The 19,661-nt window shown below is 39.3% G+C and overlaps 1 protein-coding gene across 1 annotated transcript in view; it reads left to right on the top strand.

Annotated features, from left to right (window-relative positions):
* The window catches only part of HMCN1 (hemicentin 1), a 452,754-nt gene that overhangs the window by 341,721 nt on the left and 91,372 nt on the right, over positions 1 to 19,661 (top strand). The window contains exons 86-89 of the mRNA XM_082265585.1: positions 3,053 to 3,134; positions 5,107 to 5,376; positions 11,645 to 11,815; positions 18,781 to 18,951. Of these exons, the coding sequence (XP_082121711.1) occupies positions 3,053 to 3,134; positions 5,107 to 5,376; positions 11,645 to 11,815; positions 18,781 to 18,951 (694 nt within the window). The remainder of the gene's footprint in view (positions 1 to 3,052; positions 3,135 to 5,106; positions 5,377 to 11,644; positions 11,816 to 18,780; positions 18,952 to 19,661) is intronic.

Here is a 19,661-nt window from a genome sequence, read left to right as displayed (position 1 = left end):
AATAAGTCATTCTATTTAACCATTTATTACAATGTAGAGCCTATCACTTCCTAGCTTACCTTTAAGGCCTCATATACACTGGATGTTATCAAAATGTAAATAGGAAGCTTTAGCTGAAGAATGAGTTTTTCGGCCTTTTTGCAGTAGTAGCGTTTTTCAGCATTTTTCAGCGCTTTTCTAGCTTTTTTTCAGCTGTAGCGTTTTTTAGCTTTTTTTTTTTTAGCAAAACTATACTCCCACAGAAGCTTGTCGCTCAAAATGTTGATAAACGTCAAATAGCATGTTTTTTTGGCATTTTGTGGCATTTTTAAGCTTTTATCAGAGTTAGAGCGTTTTTACAACTGAAAAACGCCTTTTAAGTCCCACTACTTCTGGGGTTTTCTCCAGCCAGAAAACGCCCTAGCCAAAAACTGCTGATAACAGTCTATGTGTGCATGGAGACATAGGGTAACATGCTGGGGAGTTTACTGGTTGCAGAAAAAAAACGTCTGATGCCAAGAACAGCAACTGTAAAAACGTCCAGTGTGCATGAGGCCTAAGCCTTAGTTCTCATTTTTCTATTTGCCCCTGCCTATCCTAGTCCCCATTTTACCCTCCATACCCTGGCTGCCTCAGGCAAAACACCTTTTATATATATATATATATATATATATATATATATATATATATATATATATATATATATATATATATAAAAAAAAATATATAATATTTTGCAGGAGGCTTTGAATGACTGGTCTGACATGTAGCAGGCCTCCTTCATTTTCAATTTCTCCACAATTTTTAGTACTTATCCAAGCCATGCTTTGTACTCACTGTAAAGCATGTTTATTTTACATCAGTTTGGGAACATTTCTTCCATCTTTGGTTTTAATGCCTTTTTTTTTCAGTTATATTGTTGCCTAAATCTCTTGCTTCCATGTTGCTACTGTTATTTTTATTAAACACCGATCTGCTTTGTTTCATTCACATTCTTGATCATCATTTTTAGGATACATTTACACTAGTCTCCTGAATTTGGTTTATTTTTAAATTGAGGAGAAATCATCTGGGATGTATAAACAAACCTCATGCTTTCCAGATCAGGTTCTCCTACATTTAAATGTACCTGCGTTTACAAGTGTTTACATTCATTTACATGCATTTAGACACATTCAGGGTATCTAATCTGCCCTTGGACACACAGAGTTCTATTATTTATAATCCCAGCTAAATGGAATGCACCTAAATGTTGGTAAATGTGAACTATGAGGTCTTAGGGTTCCCTCTTCTCCTGCTTTGCTACAGACTGAAGAGCTAGAACCTAGTGCAGAAATAAATACCTTAGGGGAGGAGCAATCATTCTAAATATTCTGCCTCCTATAGGTAGCGCATATATCTCAACATGTCTCCCTAAGGTAAGGAATAAAAAGATGTATAGTCATTCAACTATTAGCAGCGCAATTCCTCAATAAATAGACATAATCATTTGTGAACTATTGTGATAAAAAAAATCATGAATAAAGTGCTCAAGTGCAATAATACTTACATTCATTATAAATAAAGAAAAAATGGTGCAATATCATTCCAAGCATATATAATGTCCAAAATAAAGTTAAAAAAAATAGCCCATGTGTGTGGAGGGGCTTCTACAATAAATGCTATTTCCTTTGATTCCAAAACAGCATAAATTATTCTCAAAAGTGCAAAATGCTATTAGCCAAGTTCAACAGTGATGGTGACACCTTCCGTGTGATAGGAGATTGGGAAGAATTCAAACTCACCAAATGGTGTTGATCTTTTTTAACTTATGGCAGATAAATATCAAATAGCGCTTAAGAGATCCCCGTGATCTCTGGTTCACCAGCCATTGCGTGTTTTGTGGAGGATGATCCTAGATGTGGATATTTGGAAACACAAGAGATGGACTCCTCATATTGTAGTGTTCTTTAAAATCTTTGTTGTTTATTTCTAGGTTGAAAAACAGGACAAGAAAGATGGACAAAAAATTGCTCTGTGTCCAGCCTTGGCCTTCCCGTGTGGGGGTACTTCCTTTTGTGGCGTGCGTTCCAGGCAGGCATTCGGCTCCCCGAATAGTGTGCAGGCAACCCACACGGGAAGCCCCAGGCTGGACACAGAGCAATTTGTTGTCCTGTTTTTCAACCTGGAAATAAAAACCGAAAATTTTAAATACCACTATACTATGAGGAGTCCGTCTCTTGTGTTTCCAAATATCCACATCTAGGATCATGCTCCACAAAACATACACCCGCTGGTGGACCAGAGATCACAGGGATCTCTCAAGCATTATTTGATCTTTATTTGCCATAAGGTAAAAAAGATCAACAACATCTGGTGAGTTTGAATTTTTCCCAATCTCCTATCACACGGAGGGTGTCCCCATCACCGTTGAACTTGGCTAATAGCACTTTGCTCTTTTGAGAAGAATTTATGCTGTTTTGGAATCAAAGGATATAGCATTTATTGTAGAAGCACCTCCACACACTTGGACTATTTTTTTGCACTTTATTTTGGACATTATATATGCTTGGAATGATATTGCACCGTTTTTTCTTTATTTATAATGACAAAAGTATTATTGCACTTGAGTACTTTATTCATGAATTCTTTATCACAATAGTTCACAAATGATTATGTCTATTTATTGAGGAATTGCACTGCTAATAGTTGCTTGACTATACTTCTTTTTTTTCCTTACCTTTTGGGGTTGTAGTAGTGGCAGTCTTTATCATTAATTTTAGGTTTTGAGTTTACACTGCTATAATTTTTTCCACAGTATAGTTTGGTTGGCGTGAGTGGTATTTTTCCAATATATTTAATATGTCTTCCTAAGAACTTGACAGGAAAATTATTTTACAGCAGTGGCCAGAAAATCTTCTTCCTGCACTTGTAACATGTACATATCTACCGTACTACTTGTGTTCTTTTCTTGCCATAGAGTACTGTCACAGTTTTCTATCCATTTTTCACTTATATTTGTTTTCTTACCCTGTTAAAGTGTGTAATATGCATGTCACTACTATTTTTAGTAACTGTTTCTGTCACTGTACAGAATGAAGACATTGGTGATTATATATGTATAGCTACAAATGATGCTGGAACAATGGGACACACAGTAACACTGTCCCTGCAAAGTAAGTTATTTTACCATAGAACTAGCTGAATGATAAGTTGCCTAAATAATTAGTAAAATATAACAGAAAATGTTGTGTTAGTTGAGATGAATTCTGCTGAAGACTTGTTTAATAATAGTCAAGGGGAGGCAGGGATTGATTCTCCACCAAATGATATCAACCCTATGCAGCAGAGGTGAGATGTTACAACCTGCTGCATTGTCCATATGAGTATATGAAGAATTTAGCTTACAAACAAAGCTACTGTTCTGCTGCATATCTAAAGATGGTCCATGACAACTCACTAGATTTCACCGATCTCATGAGATTTCTACAATACTTTCATAGAGACACATCTTTGTGATTGAAAAATCTCACATATTTTCAATTGTACAAGAATAGAGATGTGTGTGTATTAAACGTACATATAAAATTAGGAAACAAACGTAACAGATTTTAAATGTATGCTATTTTAATATTTCATATGCCAATCCACATTTCATTCCTCAAAAAAACTTTTAAAAAGGAATCAGAGCCCTACATGCTGTAAATATTATATGCAGGAGTAATCCATTTGATAACAGATGACTTTCCCAGACTGCCAGCACTAGGCAAAAGCATAAAAAAAACATCTTTTTATTCATAAGTCGGGCATAACTTGGGAGGACTCAATCCAAAAAAGTGCTTATTATATAGTTTACTAAGTCTAAATATGATCCAACACAGGGATCATCCAACATATAGATTGGGTAAGTCATTTCTGAATAATTTTTTACTGTTTCAATGTTGAGCTTATATATGTAGCACAAATATAATGCTTATGAAATATAGAGCCCATTCCCTCAGACATAAGGCACAGATGCTACTCTTTGTAATGAGTCTTCTCAAGCTATGACAACAGACTTATGAATAGGAAGTCGTAAAGGCAAAATCATCCATTAGGGGGACCTGTTCATATGCAAATGTGACAGACCCAACCAGGACAGAGTCTTTTGGAGGGGACTGCAAACTATCCTCTTGCCAACTGACTATGGGCACTTGCTCTTAGGGACTCTTTGGGAGGTGTGTGCCTTGGAGAACCTTGGAGTGGTCTTGCTTCTGATTCAAGTCTATGTTTCCCCAAAACACACAGACTCTGGGAACTGGAGGACCCCTATACATATTTGGGGCCCTACACCCAAACCAGCAATGACTGCTTTCGATTGTGATACTCAGAGCAGATGTTAATATCATCAGCTAAAAGGAGGCCTCCTGATAAAATCTGTTTAAGGTGTTATGTGTTAAGTGTCTTTCTTCCATTGTGTGCATTCCCATTGTTAATTAAATTAATTGAGTCACCTGTTGTTTCTGTCTGTTGGCTAACTTGGCTAACTCTTGGAGTTATCTATGATGGAATTAGCCTTGAGTACACTCATTATCTAAACCATTGTGTGATGTTTTGGATAAATATTTGGTTTTATTGTTCATATTATTGTTGGTTTTATTGTTGGTGACTGATCTAATTTTGAAATGTATAAAAAAAACCGGTATTTCTGTTCAATAAACAGTCATTCCTTTGGTTCTATCCCAACATCTTGTCTGTGTATGATGCTTGGGTTAAAAAGGGCTGGTATTAGCTTTCAGTCTGCTCTGAACAGTTCAGAGGGCAGGAGGAACTGTTTGGCAGAGGAAAGCATCCAAGCGGGGTGCCAAAGTCGTTCCGTCACAACAACTCTCCAACATGGGACCTCAATTCATTGTTGAGAGATCTCTACTTATTTCCTCCTGCATCTCTAGGACAGTAAGTAAGAGGAAATCTACCCAGTGGGATGGAGGTAACAGAAAAGATCCTGACAGTGTTAGCTTTATTTACACTTAAAACAATTTAAATGGTTAATAGAAATACATTTTTTGCTTTTTCCTAAACTAATTATGATAAAACAGTGTTCTGAGTGTCTGTCAGGCCTGCTGTCACCAGTGTACAATTCTGATTCTTTATTTATTTACTTTACAGAACCTCCCATTATAAAGATTCCGCCAGTTGACATGACAGTGAATGCTGGTACATCTGTGGTTTTGAATTGTCAAGCAGAAGGAGAACCACGGCCTGACATTGTTTGGTCTCGTCTTGCTCGTCCTATTTCTGGGGATAGCCGTTTCTCAATATTGCCAAATAAATCTCTGCACATAGTTGCTGTTCGTAAAGAAGATACATCAGTGTATGAATGCAGGGCTACAAATGTCATGGGATCAGCTGTGGCTAAGTCTTCTTTCATTGTTCAAGGTATGAGAATTAAATAGCACATGCAATATATAACACAAATGTTGTGCCAGTATTATACTAGCCTTATACAGTAAAACCTTGGATTGAGAGTAACTTGGTCTGAGAGTGTTTTGCAAGACAAGCTAATTTTTCTTTTATAAATTTTGACTTCATAAACAAGCGATGTCTTGATAACCAAGTAGCGTCCGGTCACAACTTAGTATAAAGGACAGGAGTCCCTCCACAAACGGCAGCCTCTACAAGAAGATTAGAAGCAAAATCCATCAGGAGGTACAGAGTATAAAATAGAAGAGAGATGCCTCTAAGTGTAGCAATATGGTTCCATTTAATGAAGGTACAACATTTGGCAACTCACATGGTTGATGACTAAAATAGTATGCAGTTATCCAGGGTTAAAGCTGTCCACATAGACCATCCTCCGCACCACCATCGGCGTCATCCCTTCCACACTGTGCTCCATGAGCACGTCAAGCCTTGCTTTCAGATTGCTCTACTGCAGGGTAGTCTTCCCGGTCACGACTGAGTGACAGCAGTGAGATCCGGCGGTGCGGAGGATAGTCTATGTGGACAGATTTACCCTTGATACCTGCATACTTAGATGTGCCTCTTTTAATCATCAACCATATGAGTTGCTAAATGTTATACGTCCTTTATTAAATGTAACCATATTGCTACACGTAGTAGCTCCTCTCTTCTCTTTTATACTCTGTTCTTCCTGCTGGATTTTGCTTCTAATCCCCTTGTAGAGGCTGCCATTTGTGAAAGGACATTTTATGGTTACACAATCACATTGCTTTAATCATTTTATTTGGACTATAATCTGAAGGACTTATGAATAAATGCTTGTGGAATGAATCATCTGAGTTTCTATTATTTCTTATGTGGAAATTCACTTTGATATACGAATGATTTGGATTACAAGTATGTTTCCGGAATGAATTATGCTCGCAATCCAAGGTTTTACTGTATTTACAAAAAATGTGAACAGCGCTCAGAATATTAGGTGTTATTTAGATCGGTTAGAATGGTAGTTTGATTTTCTGTTATTTTTTAAACCATGTTATTTATTTTATGTTGTATTTTAATTGTATGGATGGTTTATTAGAGTGTAGTTTTAATTTATTTTATTTGGTGCTAATGTCTGTTATTGGGAATTTTGCTGTCTCTTTGCGTCTTGTTCTGTTCATTGTTGTGATCTTGTGTTGTCTTTGTTGAGTATGGCATGTGTTTCAATCATTTCCCTTTGGGTTTAATAATGTATTCTGAATCTGAATCACCGTAAAGTGTTATTTAGATCATAAAAACAACATCAATACAAATAAAATGCTCAAAGTGCACACATTTAAATATGACACACTCCAACCAAATGCATATGCAAAAAAATGTAAATTTCAATACTGTATCCACAAAAAAAAAAAACATAAACAGTGCTTAAGAAGAGTGTCCAAACAATCAGCATTCAAATTTTCATCACAAACCTTTTACTAATCAAAAAAAGTGTCAACTCTTCAACACTGCACACTGGCCAGTTTAGGCACATATCATGTTTACAACATGTTTTTGTGGTTTCATGGCCATATTTAATAAAGAGTTATGCGATAATGGTATTTCTGGTTTGTGTTTTCTATAACTCCTGAGTAAATCAAGGTGCATTAAAGCCTACTAGGGTTATATATTTATGTTTCCTGTGGTGGCTGGAAGAGCATTTTGGAGAGACCTATAGAGCACTGTTTCACCTACTAATTTCACCACCTTCACCACCACCTAATGTACATTTACTGTGGCAGGTCAGCTCTATTGTGCAAAATCACGTACCTGTAGGTCATTTTGTGCAAAAGCCACTTGGGTGCACGTGCACACTGCCGAATGTCCGCCGGCCACCCACAATAGTTCCCGAGAGAGGCAAAACGGAGGTCTGCCTATGTAAACAAGGCAGATTGCCATTCTGACAGGGGAGAATATAGAGATCTTCTGTTTCTGCTTAGCAGGAACACAGATCTCTGCCTTCCTCCAGTTAGAGCAACCCCCACACCGTTAGCAAGCCCCCCCCTAAAGACAATTTAACCTTTTGACCTCCTCTGATGTTACCCCTTCCCTGCCAGTGTCATTAGTACAGTAACAGTGCATATTTTTTAGCACTGATCACTTTAATAATGTCACTGGTCCCCAAAAAAGTGTCACAAGTATCAGTTAGGTGTCCGATTTATCTGCCGCAATATCGCAGTCCTGCTAAAAATTGCTGATCGCCGCTATTACTAGTAATACACACCATAAAAATATCCCGCAGTTTGTAGACGTGATAACTTTTGCGCAAAACAATCAATATACACTTATTGGGATTTTTTTTACCAAAAATATGTAGCAGAATACATACTGACCTAAACTGATGAAGAAATTAGATTTTTTTTACATTTTTTATTGGATGTTTTTTATAGCAGAAAGCAAAAAATATTGTTTTTTTTTTTTCAAAATTCTCTATATGTTTTTTATTATGTTTATAGCGCAAACAATAAAAACTTCAGAGCTGTTCAAATACCACCAAAAGAAAGCACTATTCATTTATTATTTGGGTGCAGCTTTGCATGACTGTGCAATTGTCAGTTAAAATAACGCAATGCTGTATCGCAAAAAAATGGGGGTAAAACCTTCCGGAGCTGAAATGATTAGTTGTAAGGGGTCGACTAGTTCCGACAAGTGGACACTTTGAAGGGAGTGAAGGAGCATATGTTGAAGAGTTGGCACGTTTTCTTGATCACAAGAAGTGAGCATTCAGGATCAGGAGGACACTTTGAATGTAGATTTTGTGAACACTTTTTTGAGCACTGTTTATGAATTTTTATGGGCACACTACAATATTGAAATTTGCATTTTTTGCACTTTGAGCACTTTATTGTACTGATGTTGTTTTGATGATCTAAATAATGCTTAAGTGCCCGTTCACACTAGTGCGGCTGCGGCGATAGCATGTAATGCTCCTTCATTACATGCGATCGGCTGTGCGGTGCGAGTTTAGCCATACACTTTGTATGGCTAAATTCGCACTGCACCCGCAGCAAAGACGCACAGGACCCTTTTTTGCAGCCGCATCAGGATCGGATCGCACAGTGGTTCACACTTGTGCGATCCGATCCTGTGCGAACTGTAAGATCGCACTGCGATATGCGATCAAACTGGGGGTGTCGTTAAGATTATATTGACATCCCCAGCGTATCGCATATGGCAGTGTGAACTGCCAGGGGTGCGTTTGCAATGCGGGAACAGGCTGTGAATTCGCAGCCTTCACGCATCGCATAAATGTGAACCGGCACTTAAGGTGATCTAAATAACACTTAATAGCCTGAGTGTTGTTTACGTTTTTTTGGTAAATATAAAGCTGTCATTTTTTCACAGATATCAGCACATGTTGTTTTATTTTATTTAAGTACATTATACCAGCCTTGCCAATGTTATTAATCGGAAAGATCATACAGTTACCTAGCTAAACAGTCATTATTTTTCCTATTAAAAGTGGTCAGTTTTTAAATAATTTATTTAGCATATTAATAGTAAAATGCGGGCAAGTAAATTACTAAATTTGATCAGGCTATTAGAACTGTGTTCACTACAAAAAGCCATTCACTCGAAAAGAAAAAGCTAAAACAACATAAAAATAATTATAGTGCACTCGATAGTGCACTCAATATTACATTTTAGTTAAAAATGTGGGAAGGGTAATCGGCCCTCAGCTTAATATACTTATTGGGAACTCTAAGTTGTTTTCACCTGAATTGCCAGGTCACTTCCACATACAACAGTTTTACACTTTCACTGCTGTTTCCTTTCAATGTGTCATTCATGCACATAACTGGCATTCATTATTAATAAGTGGCGCATTACCATGCATTATCTTAGCCAAATCAGTACTAAGGCTCAGCTGGTTAGTAATTGGCCTTGCCTGATGGACAGTCCTCAAGGACACCCTGGTAAGACTTAAGCCCCATACACACGTACCGATCGTCGGCCGAACGATCGGCCGTCTTTTGTCCAGGGCTGTCGTGTCTGTTGAAAAATGCAAAAGACTGCACACGAATTTTGCCGGCCAACAACAGCCGACTGCAGAAGTGATGTCATGTAATGGTAAACTTTCCTTGTCTTTTTTCTTCTCTGAGCATGCCCAGTCTTGCAAATCTGCTGATTGTCGGCCGAATTCTGTACTGACTGGCGAACAATCGGCCGTTCTGGTGTCGGCCTACAAAAATTTTAATGCCTGCACAACAGATTCTGTTCGGCCGAAAATGCGCTGTCGGCTGTCGGAAGCATCATACTAACAAGCCTACAATCGGCCGATCGGTCTTCGGCCGAATCTTTACGGCCGACGATCGGTACGTGTGTACGAGGCTTTACTCACTTAAAACTGTATTAAACACAAAACATGTAATATATATTCCAGTTTACAAAATCTTTAAATGTGGTGGCTGTGTTAGTTTATTTTGCAGTTTTTTGTTTCTTTTACTTTCACTGGGTGATCTGGCCAGTAATACACTTCTGTGGAGACACCTTTGGACAACAGCTATTTCAATATGGCAAGACATGCACTATATTACCAAAAGTACTGGGACGCCTGCCTTTACACACAAACTTTAAGGGCATCCCAATCTTAGTACATAGAATTTAATATTGAGTTGGCCAACCCTTTGCAGCTATAACAGCTTCAATTCTTCTGGGAAGGGTGTCCACAAGGTTTAGGAGTGTGTCTATGGGAATGTTTGACCATTCTTCCAGAAGCGCATTTGTGAGGTCAGGCACTGTTGTGGATGAGAACATGTGTCATGCAGTCTCCATTCTAATTAATCCCAGATGTGATCAATCTGGTTGGGGTCAGGACTCTGTGTAGGACAGTCAAGTTTCTCCATCACAAACTCGCTCATTCAAGTCTTTATGGACCTTGCTTTGTGCACTGGTCCAAATCATTTGGTGGAGAGGGGATTATGGTGTGGGGTTGTTTTTCAGAGGTTGGACTTGGTCCCTTAGTTGCAGCGAAGGGAACTCTTAAGGCGTCAGCATACCAAGACATTTTGGACAATTTAATGCTCCCAACTTTGTGGGAACAGTTTTGGGATGACCCCTTCCTCTTCCAACATGACTGCGCACCAGTGTACAAAGCAAGGTACATAATGACATTGATGAGTGAGTTTGGGGTGGAGGAACTTGATTGGTCTGACCTCAACCCAATAGAACACCTTTGAGATGAATTAGAGTGGAGACTGTGAACCAGGCCTTCTTGTCCACATCAGTGCCTGAACTCACAAATACACTTCTGGAAGAATGGTCAAACATTCCTATAGACACACTCCTAAACCTTGTGGGCAGCCTTCCCAGAAGAGTTGAAACTAGTATAGCTGCAAAGGGTGGGCCAACTCAATATTTAACCCTACAGATAAAGACTGGGATGCCATTAAAGTTCATGTGCGTGTAAAGGTAGGCATCCCAATACTTTTGGAAATATAGTGTAAGTCTTAGATCAGGGATATGCAAACTGTGGCCCTCCAGATGTTGCAGAACTCCAAGTCCCATGAGGCATAGCAACACTCTGACAGCCACAAGCATGACACCCAGTGGCAGAGGCATGATGGGACTTGTAGTTTTGCAACAGCTGGAGGGCCACAGCTTGCATATCCCTGTCTTAGATCCACTAGCAGATTTAGAAGAACTTGACTATCACATTAAAGCCAAACTATTTTTTTAAGCAGTTACAGCAACAGTTTTATTTTCCTTCTGGGATGAATATTTTAAATAAAGTAATAAAAGCTGACCATTGTAAGCACCCCTGTCAGTTTAAATGCTTCATTTTGATCCTCTAACTACCAGTTTTGCTGGACAATTTGGCCTATTAAAGGTAGTAGAAAAATAACAGACCTAATGGCTGGATCATCAGATGAAAATAAAGGAAAATAAGCCTTAAAAAGAAAATTAATGCATCCAGCACATCTAAGATTTGGTAAGTTTCAGTATAATACATTTTTGTTTTTAGGTTTAATATGAATTTAAGTGAAGACATCAGCCTTGGTTTCTGCAGTTATGGCTTGCTAAATAGGAGTGTCATCTAATTCTTTTGTTCCTGGCATACTGGCTGGTGTAGGTATATGTTTGGAGTCCTTTTTAAAGGTGATTTTCATCCTTTCTGCATTCTTGCCTCAATACATCAATGCATAAGCACATACTCTGACATTGAAACCAAAATTGTTTAATTTAAAAAAAGACATCAACATAATTTATAACTATTTTATAGTTCATGGTGGATTTTCCGAATGGTTGCCATGGCAATCCTGCAGTGTGACTTGTGGTCAAGGAATACAAAAACGGATGCGGCTGTGTGACAATCCAGCTCCAGCAAATGGTGGATTGTATTGCCAGGGAGAGGAATCCGAGACCCGTCTCTGTCAAAATAAGCCATGCCCAGGTATTATATTTATTACAATTTATAGCTAAATTTTAAACCCAAACTCCAACCAAAACTTTTCATTTTGCTTTAAAGTGTTTGTTACCCTAAAGAAAAAAAGAAAAATGGATCCTGTTCCCTTAAAGCATGTTATACAACACAGTGCTTGTGCTCTATTATATGGCCCTCTAGCTGATCCTGAATGGCTATATCCTCCCCTCTGTAAACTGACCACGGTTTATCAAGGCTGCTGAGCCCTGACACCGTGGTCAGTTTATGTGCCTCCATCATCCGCAGCTCTCCTCTCTGTTCTCGTGTGTCCTCCTTCCCCCTCCCCCTCCCCTCCCTGCCTGTCAGCTCCGTACACTCCACGATCCTCCCCTCCTGCTGCTCTCATATCTATACTATGATTATGCCATCCCCTCTGTTATATAACGCTATGTGTCCCTGTGCTATGATAAAAAAATGCAGATTATACCTTATCTCAGAGAGTCTTCCAGTGCTCAAATGACTCCTCGGCTCCCTCTCCTCTCTCCTCTCCTCCTTGCCGGCTATAGTCAGCAGGAATGCTTGGCCCCGCCCGCTATATCTGTAAGCTGGGCAGCGGAGAGAGCTGAGGAGTCATGTGAGCACCCCGAGACGCTCTAAGATAAGGTATAATCTGCATTTCTTTTTTCATATAGCACAGGCACAAGGACACATACCGTTATATAACAGGGGGATGGCATGATCAAAGTATAGTGATTTAAAAACCACTTTAAATAGAGTGGAACTGTTAGATCCTCTGTAAAATTTGTATTTCTCTCAGTGCACCTATTGAAAATACTTTTTGTTAGGAATAGAAGGGATTGAAAATCTCTCCAACAAAGGCACAGATAAAAACAAAAATATATTTTAATAGATTGGAAAATGTTAAAACAACTGACAATTTTTTTTAATTGTTGCCTTCCTAAAGTATATGTATACTGTATGTGTGTATAGATTAGTATTTTTGTTAAGAATATAAACTAAAAGGTTATATAGGATAACCTGTATTATATAGTATATGAAATGCTCAGATTATCTGGATTTCACCAGCACATTTTAAAAGCACATATTTATTTACTGCAATATTTCAACTGCAGTGATGTTTTATTGGACCTATTGCCTACCTACCACCACCACCCAAACCAAAATGCTAATTTAAAGCAATGAAAAATATTAAATATTAAAAAAAAATGTACCTCGCACTGCAACTTCCAGTGTCTAGGTGAAAGTTATATCACCAATGGGATCCTGGAAAGGTTTGGAATCCCCTATTCCACTACAATGTTCTTCTGCAAAGTGCAGGAGGATTTTCTTGCAAGATTTGAGAACTTCAGCTTACTTTGCTTATCCTGTGTAAAGGCCAACTGATGCCACTGCAGCTCATCCAATACAGAAGCCAATTTATATTATTTTGTTTCCCCTAATGTGTATTTATTTTTATTTCTTTTGTTTGATGCGGGCTAGGCATTGAGGGGACATTATATCTTTTTAAAAGGTCTGCATTAGCACAGTTGTCCTGCAGAGTTTGCTTTCCACAACCCCCTCTGAAGCAGTTTCCCACAAAATATATCTCTGGAGCGGAACATTTTTTATATACAGTATCTCACAAAAGTGAGTACACCCCTCACATTTTTGTAAATATTTTATTATCACAGAAATAGGAACATCAGATCTTGGCCACCTATAGATAAATCCTACCACAGCGCCTCAGCATATACTACAAACAACAGAATAAATGACACTCTGATCTAAATAACAAAATAAAATACAATAAAAAATGCACTGATGCTGGCCAGCATTAAAAATTATAAAATTATAAAAGTGCTCAAACTCCCAAGAAAGAAGAAGACATGCGGCACATCAATAACCCCGTGTTGGTGAGGTATAGCCAGTGGTACACAGTTCAAAAACGTTCATAAAAGTTCATAAAGTGCAATATGATCAAATCCAAAAGATGCTTGATAACATCTGCCGTCCACGCGGTGTGAGATAGTGCCACCACTCCCTTAAGGTAGTACACTTGCCAGAAATCTGGCAAACAAATGCGTGTCCAGCCCACCAATTTAAGGGCTGTATCAATAGCTTTCCCCGGGTTAACAGCATCCATATATAAAACAGAAAATGGAAAAGACCATAGCGTAATACCGCAATCACATGAATTTATAAAAAGAATAAAGGTTCCACTCACATGTTAAAATATACAAGAAAGTATTTAAGACATCCTCCAATAGCCGAGACTGGATCCAGGCAATGGAAGACTGCCAGAAAAGCCATCTCTACCACACAGGAGTGGAAGAGGACTCCAGTGGCAAACTGTGAAGCTCTGGTGAACTCCATGCCAGAGAGGGTTAAGGCAGTGAAAATAGAAAAAAGTGCGCTGATATTAAAATTGTGCTGCTACCAAGATCCAATGTGTGGAAATAAATGTTTGTGAAAAATAATTAGTGCGCTACAATGTGTTGAGAGTTCACATAAATATAAACATATAAACATAAACAAATGCAATGTGCATACACCACGTGATAACAATGATGAGTGAAGATAAAAATTATGTTCGATCAACACTGTGACCCACAAAAATCCAAAAGAAATTGTCCAAAACTCAAATATATTGTCCACCAAGTGCAATGCCACATTTGCAAAAAAAAAAAAAAAAAATTTAAAAACTACAAAAATAAAAATGTGCTGAGTCTACAGCCCGATGACACAGACTGTTCAATGTTTCTGCTGCAAAAACTCAGTCTCCAACAGGTGATGATGTGAAAACGAAAGATGAACTGGTGATGAAGTGATGTAACAAATTGGTGACAGTTTCCCACACCTGCTAAATGTGCTTCTTACCAGATAAAGATTATAAAGGGCATATATAAGTGATCGCTACCCAGAAACTTCTGATAACACCTCCAAACAGCTTAAGGTGAATCAATATCCCTTCACCAAAATTTCAGACGGCTCCTTACCAGATGTAAAGAGTTAAAGAGCATAACACAATGACCCTTGTCTTCCTGAACTGGAATGATGGGAAGTTTCTCCTGGCACTTGTCATCAGTTTACCATCCACAGCATTTCCCCATGTGAAAGAAAAGCAACGAAGGCCACAGATAGTGCATTATCCCCAGAATAAAATTTATTAAAATGGAAATACACTTACAAAAATCTGTTGTGAATGATGCCTCTAACGAACGATACCGCGGATTGTCTGCAGCACAATACCGACCAGGGGCAGACTGGCAACTTTCGGCCCAGGGGGCAAGTACAAACCAGAGGCCCATAGTGCCGTGACGCAGCCCCCCTCTCACTCTCCCTCTTCCCGTCCACCTCCTGATGCCCATTCCAGGCTGAAGCTCCGCTCCAAGTACTTTCTACTCCGATTTCCCAACCTGGCCATCAGGGGGCGGTTGGGGGGAGGTGGGACAGCTCAGGTTGGGGCTGGCCAGGAGAGGAGAGTCTCCAGTGGGGCATGGAACCGGCCTCTGCTCAGACACAGTTTACACCATCCACGCTGGGGGGGGTTCGCTCTGTCCTTGTCTTCATCAGTCAGTAGGTCAGCAGTGGGGACTTTTTTACTTCTCTTCACCAGGAATCCTTTAGGCATGTCTGTGGCAGAAGCGGTGCAGCCTTTTTACGGGGCATCAAATCGGCCCGGGGGGAAATTGCCCCCCTGCCCCCTGGCCCAGTCCTCCCCTGATACCGACGGTGTGTAGAGTGGCGGCGCGACTCCTCCTACTTCTGACGCGGCGTTTCTCCTCAATAGGCTTCCACGGAGACAGGACGGAAGTCAGCACCGTCACTCATGCCCTTTTACATGTGAATGCAAGTTTACTTCCGGTGTCATTCGCATTACAAGCAGGAAGTATACCGTGGATTGTGGCCGCAATGAATTAGAATAATTCCTCATAGAGATTCTCTTACTTCTATATATTTTGCGGACCTATATGTAAATCTTAGTACTCTTCTTATTCTAAGCTGTTTAGCATGTTTTATCCACATCTCTCATGCGACCTTTGCACCGGAAGCAAAATTACCTTACACATCCAAAACTTAACCCTGTCATGGTTTTCCACAGGGTTTGAAATGTGACCAATATGCAGGGATAGCCTTTAAAATAAGTGATCCCCTTTTAAAATCTAAGGATTTAAATAACATATTAAAATCTAATACATTTACATTATAAATATAATATATTAAAATATTGAAACTTTATTAAAATGATATAAAAACAATAAACATGAGGAGGTTGATATAGAGAGACCATGATATCCCATTTTTGAAGGTCATGCATTAAAAGGTTAAACAACCCACCCCCCATCAACGCACCTGATTAGGAGGTGCTGATGGGTAGGGAAATGCATGATACTTCCACTGGGGACACTGATCTCCCCCCAACCCCATCATATAAATATATAAGTCAAGATATTGAGAGTAGATTTGTGATAGAGAGGAAGAGGAAAAAGATTGTGTATATCTACTCAACTGTTGTTAATATATGAGTTTATATCCCACTCAACATTATGACCTAGAGGTCGAAAGCATTTCATTTCATAAATCCAGTAGACTTCTCTTCTGGAAATTGACCTTTTTAGGTTACTTCCACGCCAGTGGGGATTGTATTTTTCCATCACTGTAATGGTCATATCTCGTGGATCTTTGTTATGGCAGGATGCATAATGCTTAGATACGCTGTGTCCTGGAAAACCTTTATATATGTTAGTCAAATGTTCACCAATTCGAATACTGGCAGTCCTGATGGTTCTGCCAATATATTGCTTCCCACAACTATATGTGAGTAAATAGATTACCCCCTTTGTATGACAGGAAAGTGCTGGAAAATAATGGTAGCCACACAAAATATTGACAGTTTGGGCCCAATTTGGACATTTTCACCTAGGGGTGTACTCACTTTTGTTGCCAGCGGTTTAGAAAATAATGGCTGTGTGTTGAGGTTTTTTGAGGGGACAGCAAATTTACACTGTTATACAAGCTGTACACTCACTACTTTACATTGTAGCAAAGTGTAATTTGTTTGTTGTCACATGAAAAGATATAATACAATCTTTACAAAAATGTAAGGGGTGTACTCACTTTTGTGAGATAATGTAAATGTAAACTGGGTATGTTTCTCATTTACAGATAGTACGATGTATACAGTGTTGGACAAGGTCACCCAGCGCCCAGAATGAATATGTCAAACTGTTCCCCCCTCACCCCCCCCCCCTAAATTACGCATAGGATATTTAAGACATTTCAAAATAAAACAAGCAAAACAGAATTTGCTTACAGCTGAGCCCCCTGTCCTTACCCCATCCTAGCCCTGATATTACCAGACCAAAAGGCAGCACACAATGAGGAAATTAATTGTTATAGGTTACATACACTTTAACCACTTAAGCCCCGGAGGATTTGGCTGCTCAAAGACCAGGCCCTATTTTGCCTTTCTCCCTCTCCTGCGGGAGATCGGGAGCGCGGGGATCCCTGTGAACGAGCGGGGGCAGGAGCTCACCTCTGGCGGCGCGCACTCATCCCCTACAGGTTCCTGGGCAAGCAACGTAGTACTACGTCGTTTTGCCCAGGAGCTGCTGACTGCCGCAGTAAATGTACTTGCGGCGGTCGGCAAGTCTTTAGGTAGTTCGTTAAGCACACAAAACTATCATAAAGTATAAAAACTGCTTTCTCTTTATAACATCTATATACCCGCATGAGCTGATAATGCTGAAGTCACAAATGACAGCATTATTCAGGACAAGTTTCCCATGGTTCACCCATATCACAAACAATCTCTAAAGTGATTCTAAAGGTTTGTAATATAATAAAAAAACAGAAATAAATATGTTATACTTATCTGCTCTGTGCAATGGTTTTGCACAGAACAGGCCTGATCATTTTATTTTTGGATTTCACCCCTGTGGCCCTGTGGTCCTGGGTCCTCCCCCCTGCTGAGTGTCCCTAATAGTAAGACTCTTGATATGGGGCACTCAAGCAGGCTTGCTCCCGAGCCGCTCTCCTGTGAATGGACTTTGTCCATTCACAAGCAGAGCTCCACTAGGCCCCGTCCCCACTCTCTCCTCATTGGCTCACTGGATGTGGTGAACAGTGGCTCCTGCTGCTGTGTGAGCCAGTGAGGAGAGAGAGGCCTGGGCTCTCATGAATATCGTTGGAATAAGATTGGGCTCAGGTAAGTATAAGGGGGTTGGAGGAGGAGCTAACCTTTTGCCTTTAGAGACTCTTTAATTTTACCAGCTGTTGGATATGCCATTTAAACAAATGGTGACTGAGCATTTGCATTGATACATAATCAGCACAGTTTCTGATCTTCCCAGACCTAATCTATTTCCCAAAGTCAATGCAGAAATTAGAGTATTACACAACAGAAAGAAACCAGTGTTTACACACACATGGACACAGTGGCATCACTTCTTTTGACATTAGCACAGTAGAGACAGTATCACCTTTCTCTGTTGTCAGTATGGGCACCTGCTGGTAAAGGACAGGGAGACAGGTCACATGACAGGGGAGAGGAAGTATGTGATTTTACTCCCTGGTGTGCACCCATACTGATGGCAAGTCTGCTGCTGCTGCTCTGCATCAAGGAAAGCATTGATCTAGAATACCATCTAGTGATGCCTAATGTTTAGCATTCTAGCCCAGGGTACCTGCTTCCACTTTGCAACCCTGGCAACAGGGAGGGGATACTGCAGCTTGCTACGTGATGTACATGTGTGTGTGTTCAGTCCCATGCAAATTTAAAACATAATTCCATATTTATTTGAGTGTAAAAGCTTATTTTTTTTAAATCATCCAACTGATGTAAACAAAAAAAAAAATGTAATACTCATTTTAATGGCTGATTAGTTTGTTCTACTAATATAATAAGGTCACGACTGTTTTTAGTTGTATGTCTTCTGAGCTTAATTCCACCATCTATTATAGTTTTTTATTTGATTTTTTATTGCATGACAAAGTTGACGCAAGTTGGTTTGACTGGAGCCCATGGGAAGAGTGCTCTAAAACTTGTGGAAGTGGCAAACAAACAAGAACAAGGATTTGCAATATTCCCCAAGCCCAAGAAGGAGGAAAGACATGTGATGGAAAAGCTATTGACACCAAAGTTTGTAACACCAAACCCTGCCCAGGTAAGCATTATGAAGCATACTGGCCACACAGGGGGAAAACCCAAAAGTCTGTTTTCAAATTTGTCCATTTACCTCTAGGAGTATGGACTAAATCCAAAAAAAAAAACCTAATCCAACTCATAAAAACGAATGTTAAAATTTCTAATCATGTTACAATAATTTTACAACTATGATTGATATTTTGTGCACAGATTGCACCAACTACAAGTTCATGTGGCAGACATTTCAAAACAGTTATTAGTAGGAGCTGTAAATCAAAACGTGGGATTAGAAACATGCAAAAATCAAGAGGAATGGGCACTTAGTGGTCTGGAAGAACATAACAGGATTTATTTACTAAGGGAGTGAAGGCTTTTTATGTAGTTTGTTTAGTCTCTGTTCACTTTGCAAAGTAAAAATAAAAAATGAAAATATATGTATCCAAATTTGCTATTTGTCCTGGGAAAACAATATGTATAATACATTGGGGTAGACTACAAATGCTCAAAGGTTTATTGCGCAGAACTGAGATATTTCTAAAAACGTAAAAGCACTCTGGGACTGATCGCTTTCAAATTGTGACCTGATGGTACAGAACTCCTTCAGTACTTGTCAAGCTTTTTCCTGAGACAGACTGACCTATACTGGTGCTGTAAGTCCCATAAGGGACTACATATCTTTTGGGAGTGTTCAGAGATTCGCCCCTTTGGCAACAGGTCACGCACATAATA

This window comes from Pelophylax lessonae, assembly GCF_965119305.1.
Source record: "Pelophylax lessonae genome assembly, chromosome: 8".
NCBI lineage: Eukaryota > Metazoa > Chordata > Amphibia > Anura > Ranidae > Pelophylax > Pelophylax lessonae.
Note: the sequence above shows the minus strand (reverse complement) of the source record. Positions and strands in the feature narration are given on the sequence as shown.